The following is a 19,396-nucleotide window of genomic DNA, read 5'->3' on the forward strand; positions in this document are numbered from 1 at the left end:
TGAGCCACCTGCTGCATTTCGCCCTTCTTAAAGACCCTTAGACATCCTCTCATTGCAGAGACCACCAATCCCTGGGAAGTCAACTCGCTTAAACAGAATTTACAAGAGACCAAGAATCGGCATGATTTCTCTGGGCGGTGGACAGTCAAGCTTCGCAGAAGTCATATCTTAATCAAAAGGCTCTTTGTCGCAAAAGCTGGAAATACCCAGTGTCAGCATGTTCTTTCCATGTGGATAAACCCATATGGGAATTAGAAAGTAATTTGTTGTAAGAGCATTTGGTTGAATGAAATGCTTAATAGGAGTAGTATTACTGATAAATACTTTGTGGCCTCCAGTCCCCTATGTTAAACTTCATGCCATAGGTAGCCTTGTCACTGATCCTGAAAAATGCTCTAAAATCAGGTAGGTAATTCTTCCTTTTCTCTAGAAAGTAGATGGGACTTTTCATATCTGTTTCTTAGAAATCTTTATTTTTTATGCTTTTGTGCCTCTAGCCCCTTTTCTGGCATACACTCTATTTCTTTGATTCTATTAACACGTTTAGCCAGGTTGCAGTATTGTGACTCTGTGTGTATATGTGTATGTGTATGCTCTAATTTGATTGTACAGTTGAACTCTCGAAGGGAAATCTTTTTTTGCTCATGCTTCCTGGTTTCTGGGTCAAGATGCAGTTGGAGTATGTGTTTGGAAAACCTTACCCTGTCACATTGTATATCCCATATTGTCAACAAAAATTACTTCTTAATCTCTAAAATGCCGACTTAATGGCTTATATTGTTTTTATTTTTAAAAGAGTTTACTAAATTATATGAAAAATATTTATTATAAAAATGTTTTAAAAGAAATAAAAATTACCCCAATTTTAACACACACTGTTGTATTTGATATATTTTTCTGTGATAATATGTGCATAATAACTACAAATTGAGAATACATTATTAGAAGTTTTGTTTCTTTTAATTTATACTATTATATGATGAACATTTTCTATTACAATTACATTTTTTTGGAGAACTGAGTTTAGCCTTAGGATTTCATTTTGAACCAGTTAAATTTTTTTCTCCTTTCCCCCCGTTAAAAAGGAAGAACACTTCTGGAAGAAATTGATTTAAATTGATAAATTGATTTAGCACATTATAAAATGCTGAGCTAGAGAGCAGTCTGGAAGTGGAAGAAAGCAAGCTGCTGCTCAGGCTTTAGAAGAGTTTGAGCAGAGGGATATCTTGGCAGATATTAAAAATAAGAGAGGGAAAGAGGGTTTCAATAAGGGTTTATGTAGACTATACTCTGACTTCTTTTCATATCCTCCAGAGATGTGAGTAAATAGAAGAATTTTCTTTTTATTACCTTAGGATGTTTTTCTTTAACTTATGCCTTCTAAGACTGAACCCCATCTAGGCTTCAATAAGGGTTAAATACACAATACTGTAGGGTTTATTTTTGTGCATGGAGTTTCTCTGGTTATTTCTTTAATATCAATTCATAAATAATATTCTTAATATAGATTGCTCTCCAGAAAGTTTAACCAATTTATATTTCTGCCAGCAGTCTATGAGGTACCCATTTTGTGGAACCCTTAGTGATAATGATTGTTTTAAGATATTTCTTTTTTGAAGGTCTGTAGGTATAGATACCTTTCAGACATTATATGAAGGAGAAAAGTTGCTTATATTGATGTAATTAATGCTTAACAGTTGCTTTTGATTATCTTCTGATTTTGAAAGTAGTTTCTAAAATGTGAATTTTTAAAAAATTATTTTTAACAGCTCTATTGATACATAACTCACATACCATACAGTTTATACATTTGGTGTCTACAATTAAATACTCTTTTAGCATATTCATGATTAAATTATTTTTAGTATATTCACCAATACATGCAACCATCACCCACAGTCAATTTTAGGGATTTTTTTTTTATGTTAAAAACTTCAACATGTTAGAGGAATTTGGCTTTTAGCTTCTGTCAAAAAGTGACTTTATGGTAAAAGAGTTAAGACATTAGTAAATACTAAGGGATGAATTACGATATTTGATAGAAAGTTTCAAATAGTATCAATGATTATGAAAATTAAACAGTGCTATCTTGAAGAATTCTGAAAGTAAAGAATTAATGTAAAGAACTGCGGACAAAATTCTTTGTATCTTTTTGTTTAGCTAAAAGACCAGCTTCAGGACAAAACTCGATTTCTGTTATGCCTGCTCAGAAAATTACAAAGCCTGCCGCTAAATATGGAATACCTTTAACATATAAGAAATATGGAGAGAAAAAATTATATGAAAAGAAACCACTGCAAAAACATAAACAGGTATGATCATGTTACAGACCGTGTGTTAATAACAAATTCAATTCAGTCTTATTTCATTGCAGCCCAATTCAGTTACCTTGATATCATAGGATTGCTTTTATTAAGTTACCAAGGAATGTCCTCCTCCTGTGTTTTACCAATCCTCTAAAACTGAGAAGCCCTACGTGAGTCATAAAAAGTCTTTAAGTAAATATATTAAATAATATAATTAGTGCAATAAAAAGTGAGTGACATTATAAATGAAATAACTTTTGAACAACCTAAGCCAGAGCCATTTGGGTTTGTGCATAAATGAAATAAATACCTATGACATTCTTGATAAAAATCTGGAAATATTTGGTATTGAGAATTCACAGTCAGATAAACAGAATCATAGAGCTGGAAGGAATGTGATCATGTAATCTACTCCATCATATTTCACATGAAAAATGAAGGCCTGTAGAATTTAAGCAGCGTGCCCAAGAACACAGTGATAGTTGCAGGAATTTGACATTTTATGTCAGTAGCTGCATACTTTGGTATATGGAACTTGTTTCATTTGGATTACATACACATACATATACGTACACACAACCTTAGATATGTATGTATACACACGGCTGTAAGATAAACTTTATACAGTAGGAATGATCAGTCACTTGGTTTAAAATCTGTCGGGGCCGGGCGCGGTGGCTCAAGCCTGTAATCCCAGCACTTTGGGAGGCCGAGACGGGCGGATCACGAGGTCAGGAGATCGAGACCATCCTGGCTAACACGGTGAAACCCCGTCTCTACTAAAAAATACAAAAAACTAGCCGGGCGAGCTGGCGGACGCCTGTAGTCCCAGCTACTCGGGAGGCTGAGGCAGGAGAATGGCGTAAACCCGGGAGGCGGAGCTTGCAGTGAGCTGAGATCCGGCCACTGCACTCCAGCCTGGGTGACCATAAGATTCTGTTTCAAAAAAAAAAACCAAAAATAAAGAAATTTAGAAAAATTATAATAATAAAATGATAGATCTTAAAAAAAAATTTTTTTTAAGCATATAGTAATAGCAGATACAGGAAGCAGCTGCTATTCCTAGTGCTAAAGCAGAGTACCCAAAGAAGACACAAATTTTAAAAGAAACCCTAATCCCATCCTGAAGGCTGAGATTCAGACCTTACTGGGTAGAGTATGGCAGTAGCTGACTCAATGGCACCACAGTGTGGGGCTGGCAAAGAGGAAAGTGTTCACTGTGGAGCTTATGAAACTCCCTGCAAAACTGCCTGGAGTGTCAGTAGAATGTACTGGGAAGCCACTTGAGGAGTGATTGAACTCACTGGGAAGCCTGCTGGGGTGCCAGTGGAACTTGTCTGATGCTGCCCTAGCTGGGATGCTGGCTGAGGCATCAGCAGAACTCTGTGGGAAGGTGTTCTTGCAGGTGCTGCTGAAACTCACAGGGAAGCTGGTAGGGGCACTGGCCAAACACTCCTGGAAGGTGCCTGTAGGGGTGAGTGCTGCTGTGTGTCCCACTTGCTGCAGTAACAAGAAGAAAGGAAGCATACTAATCAGGAAGAGAAGCTTCTTCCTTTGCAGTGACCCTCTCAATTTTACTGAGAAAGCTTAATATTGTGTTAGCAATCAAAGAAGAAATGTTTACAACATCCAACTCTACCATCACAATCTGGACAGTGAAGAGTAGAGTTGGAGCTGAGGGGCAGTATAACTGGCATGCTGGTTTTATCTATCTGTAAAAAGATGTATTCAAACCCGAGTGGGCCAATTCCATCTTACCCTTTTATCTCTCTTTACTTCAGTCACCACAAGAAGCCTAGGACTCCAGCTTTCCCTCACTGCCTAAACTCTCCTATCGCTGTAAGACTCTGGTCATACCCCGATCTGCCCCCACCCCCTGCATAGTTTTCTATAGATTGGTGCAAAAGTAATTGGGGTTTTTGTCATTGAAAGCAAAACCCCAATTAGTTTTGCACCAACCTATAACCTCTTCCCAGAAAACTCTCTTATAGTACATTCTTGGCAAAATCCACTGTATTTTAAACTTCTAAAAATGTCTTCACCTTTTTTGCTTGAAAACCTGGTTTGTCCCTGAACGCACTGTTCTGCAGCTCTCTTACATGCTGGCTGTTTTCTCTCTAATTCCTTAATACTGAGTGAAGACACAGGATGACTTGCTTCTCGTTGCCAGACTTTCCCTGCTGCCTAACCCTGCCATTCTCTTCATCCCTCTACCTTGATGCTTTTGCTACCAGACTGTATCACCTACTGCTCCTCTGTGTTAGAGTCATTTATAGACCCTTGTCTTTTTTTTTGAAACGGAGTCTCCCTCTGTTGCCCAGGCCGGAGTGCAGTGGCTCAATCTCACAATCTCAGCTTACTGCAAGCTCCGCCTCCTGGGTTCACGCCATTCTCCACCTCAGCCTCCTGAGTAGCGGGGACTGCAGGCGCCCACCACCACGACCAGCTAATTTTGTTTTTGAATTTTTATTAGAGATAGGGTTTCACCGTGTTAGCCAGAATGGTCTTGATCTCCTGACCTCGTGATCTGCCCACCTCGGCCTCCCAAGGTGCTGGGATTACAGGTGTGAGCCACTGCACCCAGCCAACCCTTGTCTTTTGAAGAGTTTAACACCTGACTCACTGTCCTTCCAACATTTTGTCATAATTCTTTACAGTTTTAGTATAAAAAAAGATGATACTTCCTATAGAACATGGCCTTTTGTTTTCGTTTTCTTTCTTTCTCTTTTCTTTTTTTTTGAGAAAGAGTCTTGCTCTGTTGCCCAGGCTAGAGGACAGTAGTAGTGCAGTCATGGCTCACTGCTGCCTCCACTTCCTGAGCTCAAGCAATCTACCCGCCTCAGCTTCCTAAGTAGCTGAACCATAGGCGAGTGCCACTACACCCAGCTAATTTTTTATTTTTTGTAGAGGTAGGGTTGCACTATGTTACCCAGGCTTGTCTCAAACTCCTGGGCTCCAGCAGTGCATGCCTTGGCCTCCCAAAGTGCTGGGATTACAGGCATGAGCCACTGCGCCTGGCTTATTTTCTTGATCATTCTCTTTCAAATATCTTGTCTCCCACTTTACCTTAAAAGTCTCACCTATTGCCGTGCTATTAAAATTTTCATTATCAATAATAACAACTCTTTCTTAGCCTCATTTATAATCATCCCATTCCCTGGTCACCACTTCCTGTGTTTCTAGCTTATTTCTTTAGGAGTCTGCCTCCAAAACATCTGTCCCATTTGGATCCATGAATCCTAATAGCCTCCTTTATTCCTCCCTCTTTGTTTCTATTTTCCTTACCTGGCTTAAATTCCATTTTCATTTATAATAATTTCCAAAAGGTCAGCTCTCTTGTCCTCTCTTCCATTATTACCAATAACCAGTAACCAAAAAAACTTAACTTTGTGAAATCCAACTCTCCACTTCCTGTGTGCCTGAACCTGGTCAGTGGAATATGGCTGGAGAAAGCATATGACTATTGTAACTAGTCTAACTTTCAGTATGTAACCAACAATGTCAAATTAGCACCTTCTGGTCACCCTATTATATTTCCTCAGCGTATTTACTCTTCTACTTCCTAGGTGATTATTTTTTTACCTTCTGTTTGCTTTTCACAAGGACCAATATTTTCTTCCTACTTCACTGAGAAAATAGAAGCAATTGGAAGAAAACTTCCCCACATTTACTTCTGCTAGTCAGTCTTCCCTGTTGGCAAATATTTTGCCTTTCTTCCTTTTACTTTGGATGACCTGTTTCTGTTCCCAACTACGGTCAACTCAACTATTTGTACACTGTGATTCTTTTTTGCCTGCTAAAGGACTTTGTGCTCTTTCTTGCATCATTATCCTTTTCTCTCTCTACTGAATCATTCATGTTAGCAAACAAATATCCTATATCTTAAGTTTTTTTAAAAAGGAACTTTCCCTTATGTCCTTCCAACTACCTGTCTATATTTCTGGTCCCTTTAACGACAAAACTTTCCCAAAAGATTGTCTATACTGTCTCTAGTTTATTTCATTTTGAACCCACTTCACTCATGGCTTTCTTTGTCATAGCTGTTACAAAACAGCTATTGTGAAATGGCTCCTGACGTCTGTATTATTAAATCCATGGGTCATTTTTCTTCTTCGTTGACCTCAGGTTTTGATTCACTTGATTGCTCCCTCCTTCTTTAAATATTCTCTTCATTTGAGTCCCTGGTATTACATTCTTCTGATTTTCTTCCTACCTCATTGACTGCTGCTTCTCAGCCTCATTTGCAAGTTCCTCCTCGTCTCCAGGGCTTTTAAATGCTGAGGTGCTCAAGGTCTCAGTCCTCAGATATCTTCTCTTTTGTATCCATACGAACTTTCTAGAGGATAACATCTATATAAGCTGAGTCTCAAATTTGTATCTCCACCTTGGACTCCTTTCCTGAACTTGAGACTGATATCTGTCTTAACATCTCCAGTTGTGTATCTAATAGACATCTCAAAATTAACATATATAAAAATGAACTCTTGATTTCATTCTCTCTCCAAATTGATCTTACTTATTTCAGTAAATGGGAACTCTGCCCTTCCATTTGTTCTCATCTTCCATATTGGAGTCATTATTGACTACTCTTTCTACGTCATATCCTGTCAATCGTGACTTCAAAATGTATTCACAGTCTGACTACTTCTCATTATTTTTACCACCATATTAGTCCTGGCCACCCTCATTTTCCACCTGGGTTATAATATTAATGTCCTGATTAGTCTAACTGCTTTCACACTTATCCTCTTCAGTCTGCTCTCATGTGAGCAGCCCAAATGTTCCTTTTATTTTGGAAGTCAGATCATTACACTCTCCTGCTTGAAACTTTTCAGTGACTTTTCATCCCACTCAGTAAAAGCCAGGGTCAGCCTGGCGCAGTGGCTCATGGCTGTAATCCCAGCACTTTGGGAGGCGGGCCTCGTGACCTTGATCTTACGAGGTCAAGAGATTGAGACCATCCTGGCCAACATGGTGAAACCCCATCTCTACTAAAAATACAAAAAAAAAAAAAAAATTAGCTGGGCATGGCGGTGGGTACCTGTAATCCCAGCTACTCAGGAGGCTGAGGCAGGAGAATTGTTTGAACCCAGGAGGCGGAGGTTGCAGTCAGCTGAGGTCGCACCACTGCCCTCCAGCCCGGCGACAGTGAGACTTGGTAAAAAAAAAAAAAAAAAAAAATCCAGAGTCTTTACAATCATCTACGAAGCCCCCGACAGCCTCATTACCTTTCCAAGCCTCATTTACTACTCTTCCCTTGTAGCCCGAGTACAGCCATGCCAAACCTGTTGCCCTGCCCTTAAACATGCCAAGTACTTACCTGCAAAAATGAGTTTGTATCTGCTGCTGTCTTTACTTTGAGGTCTGTACTCAAAACTTCCTTAATGAATAGAGCCTTTCTTGATCACAGTGTATCAAGTAACAGCCATCCCTCTACGCCATCCCCACATTTCTAGTCTACTTTACTCTGCTCTGTTTTTCTCCACAATGTTATCCCTTGCTAATCTATTTTCAATTTTATTACCAGTTTCCTCCATTACAGTGCAGAAATTCATGAGGGTGGGGATTTTTGTTGTTGTTGTTCACTGATTCTTGGCAAATAGTTCCTGGCCTCAAGTGATCCACCCGCCTCGGCCTCCCAAAGTTCTGGGATTACAGATGTGAGCCACCGCAACCAGGCTAAGCTTTTATTCTTAATGTTTAAAAGTAGCTGCTGAGGTGATGGATGTCCCAGTTACTCTTATTTGATCATTACACATTGTATGCATGTGTCAGAATATCACATCTATCCCATAAATGTGTGCAATTATTATGTATCCATTTTTAAAAATAAAATTGAATGTAAAAAACTACTTCAGGTTGAGGTAATGAACAGGAAGTTCTAGAACATTTGAAATTGATTCTGCACATACATATCTAATTCTTGAAATAGAGACTTGATTTCTGTTAAAGTTATTTGGTTCTTTGAAGTAATTTGAGTAGTATAACTTTGATCTGTAATTTTTTTCTGTGAAGTATGTATTTTAATAAACACTATAATTTTTAGTGTGCTTTTAAGAGTTTTATATAATAAAAGAATAAAACGTCACCAGTATTTACACACTGCATTTAATTTTACTTAATTTTGTTGTGGGACTTCCTGTGTGTTTTTTGGGGTTTTTTTTTTTTCTTTTTTTTTTTGAGATGGAGTTTTGCTCTTGTCCCCCAGGCTGGAGTGCAATGGCGTGACCTTGGCTCACTGCAACCTCTGCTTCTCAGGTTCAGGCAATTCTCCTGCCTCAGCCTCCCGAGTAGCTGGGATTACAGGCATGTGCCACCATGCCCGACTAATTTTTTTGTATTTTTAGTAGAGATGGGGTTTCACCATGTTGGCCAGGCTGGCCTCGAACTCCTGACCTCAAGTGATCCACCCACCTCAGCCTCCCAAAGTGCTAGGATTGCAGGCATGAGCCACCATGTTATATTCAAATATATATTGCTTGTATTTTTAATATAGCTCAGAAAGTTTATAGATAATTTTCTGTTTTTACTTAGTGTTATATATACTTTTTGTATATTTTTACTTGTGATTATCAGTGGTTGTATTTCATTGATATGAAATCAGTCAGGTTGGTTGGATTCTTATTAATGTTCTCTTTTAAAAAAAATTGTGCCCTGGATCAAAATTTCTTTGGAAATATGTTTTATGTTTTCTAATAGAGTTCAGAGAAATATGAATTCAAAGTAAATTTATTTCATGGACCATTTTTAAGATGCTTATTTATTCTAAATGGTTTACAAGTGTAATCCATTTTAATGTTTGGAATATATACACATAGAGTTCTCTGTCTTCCCAGGGAATAAAACTGCCGTTGTGGGGGTAGAGAGATGGGAAGTTGGGGGTGTTTGTATCTTTATGTTATTATGTCTGTAAGGAATACACGCTCGAGTGGACTTGTACAAGCGAGTTGCCTTATCTCTTGGCCATGTATCAGCCTGACTGAATGGAGAGATCAGAACTGTTGGTGAATCTAGATAAATGATATCATAGAAAGTCCCTAGTGTTTGGGCAAGATTGTAGCCAAGTGTATAATCTTTTTCTTCATATGGCTGATAGAATCAAGTAATGTGTTGGTTTTCTTAATGTTTTCCTTATTTTCAGTTAATATTCAGTTTATAAAAACAGCATGCTGTGGAATTTTCAGATTTCAATTGATAATATTCTGAATAATATCTCTACTATCAAATATTCTGAATCATAGGCAAATGATTCAGATGGTAGTCATAAATGTTTTGAATTTCAGGCAGAGTCGTTGCCCTCAAACTTCATCAGGCAGACAAATATGGTCTGAGCTAGACCATTGAGAACTAAATAATAATCAGCACTTGAAATATTATATAGCTTAATTTAAAAACATTTCACTGGCTGGGCACACTGCCTCATGCCTATAATCCCAGCACTTTGGGAGGCCAAGGTGGATGGATCACTTGAGGTCAAGAGTTCAAGACCTGCCTAACCAACATGGCAAAACCCCGTCTCTAGTAAAAATACAAAAATTAGCCAGACATGGTGACATGCCTGTAATCTAGCTACTTGCGAGACTGAGGCAGAACATTCACTTGAACCTGGTAGGTGGAGGTTGTGGTGAGCAGAGATCACTTCACTCCAGCCTGGGTGACAGAGCGAGACTGTCTCTCAAAAAAAAAAAAAAAAATTTTTTTTTTTCACTTAAAACTAAGTTTCCGTGAACAGCAATGTGAAAGTATTTAATGCCACAGAACTGCACACTTAAAAAAATGATTAAAATGAAAAATTTTGTTTTATGTATTTTATCACAATGAAAGAAAAACAACATTTGAAGAAAACAAAAAGTAGGATAAAAAAGAAATAGTAATCAATTGTGTGGAAAGTTTTTCAAATCTTCTAACAATTAAAAGAATTAAAGGAAAATCAACCCCAGATTTCTGAAGTATTTTAAATATGATTTTTGCATGATTGTAAAAATAGGTTTTTCTCTTGATTTTTTTTTTCTTTCTTTCTTTTTTTTTTTTTTTTTTTGAGACAGGGCCTGCACTGCATTCAAGCTGTAGTGCAGTGGTGCAATCTTGGCTCGCTACAGCCTCCACCTCCCAGGCTCAAGCAATCACCTCAGCCTCCCAAGTAGCTGGGACTACATATGCACACTACCACACCCAGCTATTTTTTGTAATTTTTGTAGAGACAGGGTCTTGCCATGTTGTTCAAGCTGTTGTCAAACTCCTGGGCTCAAGTGATCCACCCACCTCGGCCTCCCGAAGTGCTGAGATTACAGGCGTGAGCCACCACACACGGCCTTTCCCTTGATTTATCTCATTTTTTTATCTCATTTTTTTTAAAAAGACTTCTTTTGCAAAACCCTGGAAATTAAAGCATCTTTTAGGTTGAAATTCACAATGACTCATTAGAATTTTTAACTTCAAGCCTAAAAAAGGAAAGCTTTAACCACTTAAGATACTGTCATGTTTTAATTGCACAAATTTAAGCTAATGTGCATTAAGTTGTTATTATTCAACCTGTCCACAAAATATTCATGTATTGTAAGACTTTTCTTTGCTCCAGTTCCTGTAACAGTCACAGGTTTTTTTTAAAGGTTCTTTTAAAGCAAAGGTGTGGCCATTAAGCCACCAGAGGGAGCTCCTTGAATATATTATATTACACTTTAGTACTTGGGCTGTGATTTTTAAAAAGAACACAGTTCTCTCAGTGTGGATGTTTTGTGTTTCATATTATCCTCTTCACTATAGAAATAGTGTCCTGAAAATACCTGTGTGATCTTAGAGGAACAGCTTAGTATTTTCATTTCATAAATGTTTGAATATCTTATATGTAGGGCAATATGGACCATTAGAAGATGAATACAATCTTTACCTTCATGTAACTTACCCAAGAGTATATGAATATGTAAACATTCTCTTCTTATTCCACACTATTGTGTAATATATATAAAATTCAGTTATTTATATTGAGTTGCTGTATTGTTTTTAAATTGCTTAATTGTTTGGTGTTGTAGTACTCAAATTTTGAGAATGGTTCTAGACTGACTACTAAAGTTAACCTGTGCAACATGTCAAAATATAGAATGTAGGGCTCTGTGTCCAAAGATGATGATTTAGCAGCTCTTGGGATATGTATTTTTTAAAAAAATAGCTTTATTGAGATATAATTCACATACTATATGTAATTCACCCATTAAAAGTTTTCAGTTAAATGGTTTTATGTATTTATAGAGTTGCATAGCAATCTGCACAATCAATTTTAGAACACTTTTATAACCCCAAAGGAAATCCTTTTTCCAGTAGCAGCCACTCCCCATTCTTCCCTCAACCCCACAGCCCTAGGCAGCCTCTAATCTACTTTCTGTCTCTATACAGATTTGCTTAATCTGAACATTTTATATAAATGGAATCATATAGTATGTGGTCTTTTGTGACTGGCTTCTTTTACTCAGCATAATGTTTTCACAGTTGATCTATGTTGTAGCATGTATCAGTACTTCATTTTCTTTTTATTGCCAAATATTCATTTGTATGGAAGGAATATGTATTTTTACAAAGCTTCTGGGTAACATTCCCCACTGTTTAAATTCTGTATACATAGAACATACCTTGAAATGTCAACTGTGTTTTTGTAATGATACTATGAGGAGCATTACCTACAATTTTTATTTCTTGTACCTCAACAACGGTGCCCCCAGAGATCTCTCATAACTCTTTTAAAACAAGGGATTGCTATCCATTAGTGATGGCAGAAACATTCTAGTGGGCAAAGAGCAGGGAATGTTTTGTTTGTTTGTTTCATGTGATGGAAAGTAGCAGGGTCTGCTATACATAGCGAAGGTATTTTATGAAACTTAGGGGTGTGTATGTATCTTCACTGAGTCCAGATGGGAAATATATTTCTTATTGTGGGTTGCCTTTAGAAAAAATTTGAAAGCTAATGTTCTTTAAATATTTCAGTATTTTTATGTCATCAACTCTAGTGTCTTTTCTGGGGTAACGTGGTAATGTAAATGGTTAGCTTAAATAAGAGTTGAATTGAAATAACTAGCCAAAATTAGAGGTTAGGAGTTAGGAACTAATAATACGGTGAGGGCGTGGGATAGTTCTAAGAACCGATTGCTTAGGTTATTTTGTCAGAGAGTAAATGCATTCTTTAGTTAATCATGAGAGAGGAATCAGGTGTGAGATTTACTACCGCTTTTAGCACATTGTTGCTATAGCCTTGAGTTAAAACATATTATACCAATAAAATTGGCTTATGATCATTTAATTAAAATGCCAAAGCACATTACAAAAGACTCATTATTATCATTTATAAGTTTATTAACCCATTGGATGGTATTACATATTTTAAATATCAGCATTTTCCTGGGTTCATATGCAATAATGTATTCATTAAAGCAAAATAGTTGTGTTTCATTAGAAAGAAATATGTGGTTTAAATTATACCATTGCTTTCCAAAGCAGAAATGTTATCCTTTTGAATTGTTTTCAGTGAAAGTAAATTTTTGTATGCCTTTCTGATTTTTTAATATATTGTGAGACATTTATTTCAAAAATGCTGTGAGGGTCATGCTTATTTTGTAATATTTTGAATTTGCTTTTCAGGGTTAGAATTTTAGTGTCTATCTGTTATGGTCATTCCATATAATTTAGAAAACTGAAGCAAAGGATAATTTATAAAACTAATTTTATACCAATGACTTTTGTTAAAATATAGCTGCTGTTAAAATGGAATTATTAGTAGAGACAACTTTTTTTTAACACTTTTTTTTTTTATACTTTAAGTTCTAGGGTACATGGGGACAATGTGCAGGTTTGTTACATATGTATACATGTGCCATGTTGGTGTGCTGCACCCATTAACTCGTCATTTACATTAGGTATATCTCCTAATGCTATCCCTACCCCTCCCCCCTAGTAGAGACAAATTTTAATGATGTAATCAAATGCTGGATTATTTTATTAATAATGTAAATCACCATCAAAGTATTTTTCCCAAGTAATTTTTTTAAGTAATGTCTGCTTTCCTTTGTATCAAAATCCAGGGTAGGTGAAAAATTGTACAGTATGCTTTTAAAATCATTTTTTCTAAGGTGACTAAAAAATGTAAACACTGGTACATGATAGAATAACTTAAACTTTTCTGTAAATTGTTATCTTTTTTGGTATATAGAATTGTATTTCGAATTGTTTGAAAAATTGGTCATGCATTAGGCTTAACCTTGATTACAAAATTGTGTAGTTAACACAGGGTAAAACAAAAGTGTAGGTCATTTGTAAGAACATATGCAGAAATCCTGGAAAAAAGAAAAGGACTTAAAAAGCAGAAAATCAAGCAGTTTATCAAAAAATAATTAGTAATTATCAAACAGGATTTGTTGGAGTAATACAGGGATGTTTCAACAGTAGAAAACCAATTACTGTAATTTTACTGCATTAGCAGATTAGAGAAGAAAACCATATAAAAATCATCTCAGTAGATGCTGAAAAATCAGTGAAACTTAACACTAACTTTTGTTTTTAAAAGTTTGATTCAAGAAACAGAAGGTAAGTTCTTAATACTGTATGTATACCTGAAACCTATGGCAGGCTTTATACATGATGATGAAACATTGGAATCATTATTATTAAAGTCAGGAACAAGACAGAGGGATTTGCTGTCATTGCCATCTTTTAATTATGCCAGAGGTTCTAGATAGAGCAATTAAAAAGAAAGAAATGTAATTAGAAGAGGAGAGAAAACATAGACATGTCATATTTACATTTGATATGATTATCTACCTAGAAACTCTTGGTGAAGCAGCATTAAACTATTAATAAATAAAGTGGCCTGATGGAAGGGCAACATATAAAAATTAAATGATTAGAAAATAAATGGAAAGAAATACCCACAAACCCCCCAGATACTTTTTTATTTTTTGTTTTTTGTTTTTTTTTTTTTTGAGACAGGATCTCACTCTGTCAGGCTGGAGTATAGTGATGTGTTCATGGCTCACGGTAGCCTCTACCTCCTGGGCTCAAGAGATCCTTCCACTTCAGCCTCCTGAGTAGCTGGGACAACAGGTGCGGGCCACATGCCTGGCTAATTTTTAAAAATTTTTTGTAGAGATGGGGACTCACTATGTTATCCAGGCTAGTCTCAAACTCCTAGGCTCGAGCAGTCCTCCTGTCTTGGCCTCCCAAAGTGCTAGGATTACAGGTGGGAGCTACCACACCAGCCCTGCCCCCAAATACTTGAGAATAGACCTAATGAGTAAAGTATAAGATAATTGTGAAAGAAAGGAATCAAAATTAATAGAATGTTATATATCCATGAAGAAAACAGATGCAGATACAAATAATAACATGAATGAACCTTGAAAACAGTGTTGAGCAAAAGCAAGATATGAAAGAGTATATACTGTATGATTCCATTAACAACCCCAAAGCTAGGTAAACAGTATATAAAAGAAGAAATGTAAATATCTAATATATACCATTATGCATTTCATCCATGTAACCAAAACCGCTTTTACCCCTAAAACTATTGAAATTTAAAAAATTAAAGTCATTTTTCCATCTAATAACACATTAATATTACATGTATGTAAAAATTATAGCTAAAATTATTGTATGTATGTAGTTGAACTATATATATATATATATCTAAGTACATAAAATAATCTCTAAAGGACACTAATGAAAGTATTAACAGTAGTTACTGTTACCTCTGGAGGTGGAGAGCAAAATAGACCTTAAATTTTTAATCTTGTTTGAATTTTATATACTGAATATGTAGTCACTATTTTTTTTAAAAAAAATTACCTCCATCATTGGGCTTTTGAAATGATATTCTGTGATAATATGAGAAAACTTAAACATCCATACCTGAGCACAAAACTGTTCAGTTGACGATTGGGGAAGGACCCTTTTCCACAGTTTCTTTGAATCTAATGTTTTTCTTTGTTTAACAGCATATCAAAGACTACAATGTTTTTTATTTTTAAAGATAATGTAATTTGGAAGAGAGTTACGAAAGTATTGACTTTACGTTTTTCTTATTTTAAATTTCTGTAAATTTGGGATTTTTTTTCAAATAAGTGCCTCATAATCTTTAATGTGTAGTTTTACTTTTTGTCCAGGCCCATCAAACTCCAGAGAAGAGAGTGAATACTGGAGAAGAAAGGAGGAAAATGTCTGAGGTATAAAGACATCTGTCTGGTTATTTTAAAGCTTTACAAACATAATTTTAAAAAAGAAACAAAGTCTTACTCTAAAGCCTCCAAACCTTCCTTATTTCTTTCAAACAAATACCTGTAACTTCTTTTTTTAAAAAAAAAAAGAAAAAAGAAAAACCTCATTGAACATACCTCTGCCATTGGTGTACTAACTTTCCTGATGAAACTAGAAAAATTAGGAATTATCATTGATAAAAGTGTTCTTTTTTTTATTTAAGGAAGCAGCAAGAAAGAGAAGGCTGGAATTTATTGAAAAAGAAAAGAAACAAAAGGATCAGGTAATTTTTTGCTCTTGCTTTTCTACCTTTGGCAAGTTGTAAGTGATAATAGGTTCAAGAGTTGTAAGAAGCTTGTCTTTAAAATTGTTACAGATTATTAGTTTGATGAAGGCTGAACAAATGAAAAGGCAAGAAAAGGAAAGGGTAAGAGGATAATCTATTAAATATACTTTTTCCTTAAGGAATACACTGATTTTCAGTTGATTGCTGAATGTATTATGTGTATTTTATATTAAATACTTGAAATGGTGTTTTGTTTATTTCTCTTCCCCTAAGTTGGAAAGAATAAATAGGGCCAGGGAACAAGGATGGAGAAATGTGCTAAGTGCTGGTGGAGGTGGTGAAGTAAAGGTAGGCGTTTTATACCAATATGGTTATACTACCGTTTTTCCCTCCAGTTTCACCTTGTTCTTTAAAATGCATGTATCTTGGATTTTCTTTTTTTCTTTAGTGTACAATTAATTTTTACCTAGAATTCTTCAGCATTTATTATGAATACTTAGCTTTCCTGCATGTGTCTGATATGTAACTTGTATTGCTAACTATTATGTGACTATACTCAAAATCGCTTTAAAAGTTTTTTGTAAAGACTATGATAACATTATTCCTGTCAGAGGAATTATTAAAAATTATACACAGTTCATGACACTGCAGCCTAAAATCGTTCTGTAATTTCACGTAGCCTTAAACATTAAGTTCTCAGAAGATGCTTCTTAATCTGATCCCTGTTGTCTCTCCAACTTCATCTCCATCCATTCCCTACCACACACCCTATGCTGTATTCATGTTGAAATGAAGACCATATTTGTAGTTTCCTCACTGTATGTAGTCTGCCGAATCTCTTTGTCTTTGCACTTGTGTTTCCCTTTACTTAATAGCACTCCTCCATCCCTCCTCACCCTCACCCCCCACCTCCATCCATTTACCTAAATAACCAGTTACCTAGATGAGTTAATCCAAACATTCCTTCTGGGTAGATCCACAGTATCTAACTTTGGGCACATTACTGAACTTTTCTGAGCTTTGGTTTCTTGATGGAAAAAAAAAAACTTTTTTTCTGAGAACAGTGCCTGGAACCTGTCTGGCAAGGGCTTCTATAGTAATTTCCCTTTCCTTCTTTGTTCTGCCATTCTGAATCTTATACTTCCTCTTTTGCTCATGTAGCATCCTACACACATGTCTATTTGTAGTAGGTAGAATTCTAAGATGGTCTTCAAGATTGTCGACCCCTAGTATACACACCTTGTATCATTCCATTCCCTTGAGTGTAGGTGGTACCTGTAAATACTGTGGTATAGCAGCGCACTTGATTAGATTATGTTATATGGTGAGTGGTGATGGGATGGTCCCTGCCAGGGTTACATTAACATATAAGACTCCTTCATAGCTGACTGGAAGGGGAAAAGAAATTAGAAAGATATAATTCTGCTCACCTGGAAGATAGTAAACATTCATGTGGCAAAACAAAACAGTAGAGATGACCTCTGCAAGTAGTGGTCTCTGATGGGCAACTAGCAAGAAAATTGTGGTCCAAGTCATATAGTCACAAGGAAATTAATTCTGCCAAGAACCAGTTAACTTGGAAGAGATCCTGAGTCTCAGTTGAGAATTGTAGCCCTGGCTGACACCTTGATTTCTGCCTAGTGAGATCCTGAGGAGGGGACCTAGCTAAATGCACCCAGACTCCTGAGCCGGGGGAACTGAGATTATAAATAGATACTCTTGTAAGCTGCTAAATTTGTGATAATTTGTTATACAGCATAGAAGATGAATGAGCTAATTTGTACCACTGAATAAACTGTCAGTACATTTTTTTTTTTTTTTTTTTTGAGATGGAGTTTCACTCTTGTTGCCCAGCCTGGAGTGCAATGGCACGATCTTGGCTCTCTGCAACCTCTGCCTCCCGGGTTCAAGCGATTCTCCTGCCTCAGCCTCTGGAGTAGCTGGGGTTACAGGCATGCATCACCATGCCCAGCTAATTTTGTATTTTTAGGAGAGACGGGGTTTCTCCGTGTTGGTCAGGCTGGTCTTGCACTCCCGACCTCAGGTAATCTGCCCGCCTCGACCTCCCAAAGTGCTGGGATTACAGGCGTGAGTCACTGTGCCCGGCCTAAGTCAATACATCTGCAAACTGTAAGTTTCACTCACCTATACCCATTAATCTTGATATTTAAAGGTACAATAGATAGATACTTGTAAAATTGGATCGATTACAATTCTTGTTTTTTTCCCCAGAAGTTATAATTTGAATAAAAGTTTGTTTTATCTAGACATATACATTCTGCCCTGCATTTATAGATTTGTTTTTCAGTCTCTTGAGATGCAGAAGTTCTTCATATCGTATTAATAATTCATTAAGAGTAACTTTTTCCAAATTTGTATTAATATAGATTATACAGTGTTTTTAGTAGTATAATTTTATGTTATCTTTAAATAGAACTTATTACCTCCTGAATGATCAGGAATGACTCAGAATCTGGTCCATTCTAAAATAACTAACCTCATATCTTATCTGATTGGAAAGAGAAAGCTTACCAACTTGTACACCTTCAGATCTTGTCAAGCTTTTTTTAATCAAGTCCATGATTAGCATTGAAGTATTGATGATTTTTTCTTCTCCCTTTTGTGTAACAAAGTGCTTTTTCCTATGATATCTAATATAGTTTAATCAGTTTTATTAATGTTTAGTAACTGAGACAATTTTCAAGTTAGATACCGTGTGCTGAATAGATTTCTGCATCAATTTATAAACTTCTGTAATGCTTTCATTGAAGACTAATAAAGCAATTTATTTTCCATGATTTAAAGGGAATTCTATGTCAGTGTCTGTATTTATTCCTCATTGAGTTTGAAATATTTTAACTGTTAGGCTGTTTGATTTCGGTGTAGTTGATAAGGACCTGGAGGCTCAATGTAATATGAATCAAATTAAGGAGATCCCCAAAAGAAAGATAAAACTAAAACTAAAGGAAGTATTTCAAAATTAATACTATTATTACATACTTCTAAATAAGAGGCATTATTATTCACAGTATAAATATCCAATGTAAATGTTTTTGATCATTTAGTATCTGCGAAATCTGGACCTTCTTTGCTTTATCCATTTTTAATGTGTCTTTTATGAATGTGTTTTAGAAAAATTATATATTCCACATTTATGGTTATATGGTGATTATAATATGGAAGAGGTGTATCTCATTTGAAAATATATTGGAATACCATTTGGCAGTAAAAAGAATAGCCTGTTTATACGTGCAAAACCATGGATCAATCTTAAAAACCTGAGCGTGAAAGAAACCAGATAAAAGAGTACATATTTTTTATTTCATTTACATGACATGATAGGAAAGGTAAATCCAACCTGCAGTGACAGAAAGCAGATCAGTGGTTGCTGACAGTGGGAACATTTACTGCAAAGGAACACAGGGGAACTTTCTGGGGTAATGAATATGCTTTTGATTGTGGTAGTGGTTATGTGAGTGTCTACATTTGTCAGAATTCAACTTGTGCTTATAATTGGTGAATTTTTATTGCACATAAATTTACGTCTCAAACAAACATATTTCATCAGTAT

At 36.0% G+C, this 19,396-nt stretch overlaps 1 protein-coding gene across 5 annotated transcripts in view; it reads left to right on the plus strand.

The window, feature by feature from the left end:
* Positions 1-19,396, plus strand: part of NEK1 (NIMA-related kinase 1) — a 204,946-nt gene that overhangs the window by 37,763 nt on the left and 147,787 nt on the right. For 4 of the 5 annotated variants that reach the window (XM_011959631.1, XM_011959633.1, XM_011959632.1 and 1 more), the window contains 5 exons: positions 2,161-2,312; positions 15,449-15,508; positions 15,763-15,822; positions 15,916-15,966; positions 16,099-16,173. In XM_011959631.1, the coding sequence (XP_011815021.1) occupies positions 2,161-2,312; positions 15,449-15,508; positions 15,763-15,822; positions 15,916-15,966; positions 16,099-16,173 (398 nt within the window). The remainder of the gene's footprint in view (positions 1-2,160; positions 2,313-15,448; positions 15,509-15,762; positions 15,823-15,915; positions 15,967-16,098; positions 16,174-19,396) is intronic. The other variant, XM_011959637.1, reaches the window with a different exon arrangement.

Source organism: Colobus angolensis, unplaced genomic scaffold, assembly GCF_000951035.1.
Source record: "Colobus angolensis palliatus isolate OR3802 unplaced genomic scaffold, Cang.pa_1.0 Scaffold5, whole genome shotgun sequence".
NCBI classification, from domain to species: domain Eukaryota; kingdom Metazoa; phylum Chordata; class Mammalia; order Primates; family Cercopithecidae; genus Colobus; species Colobus angolensis.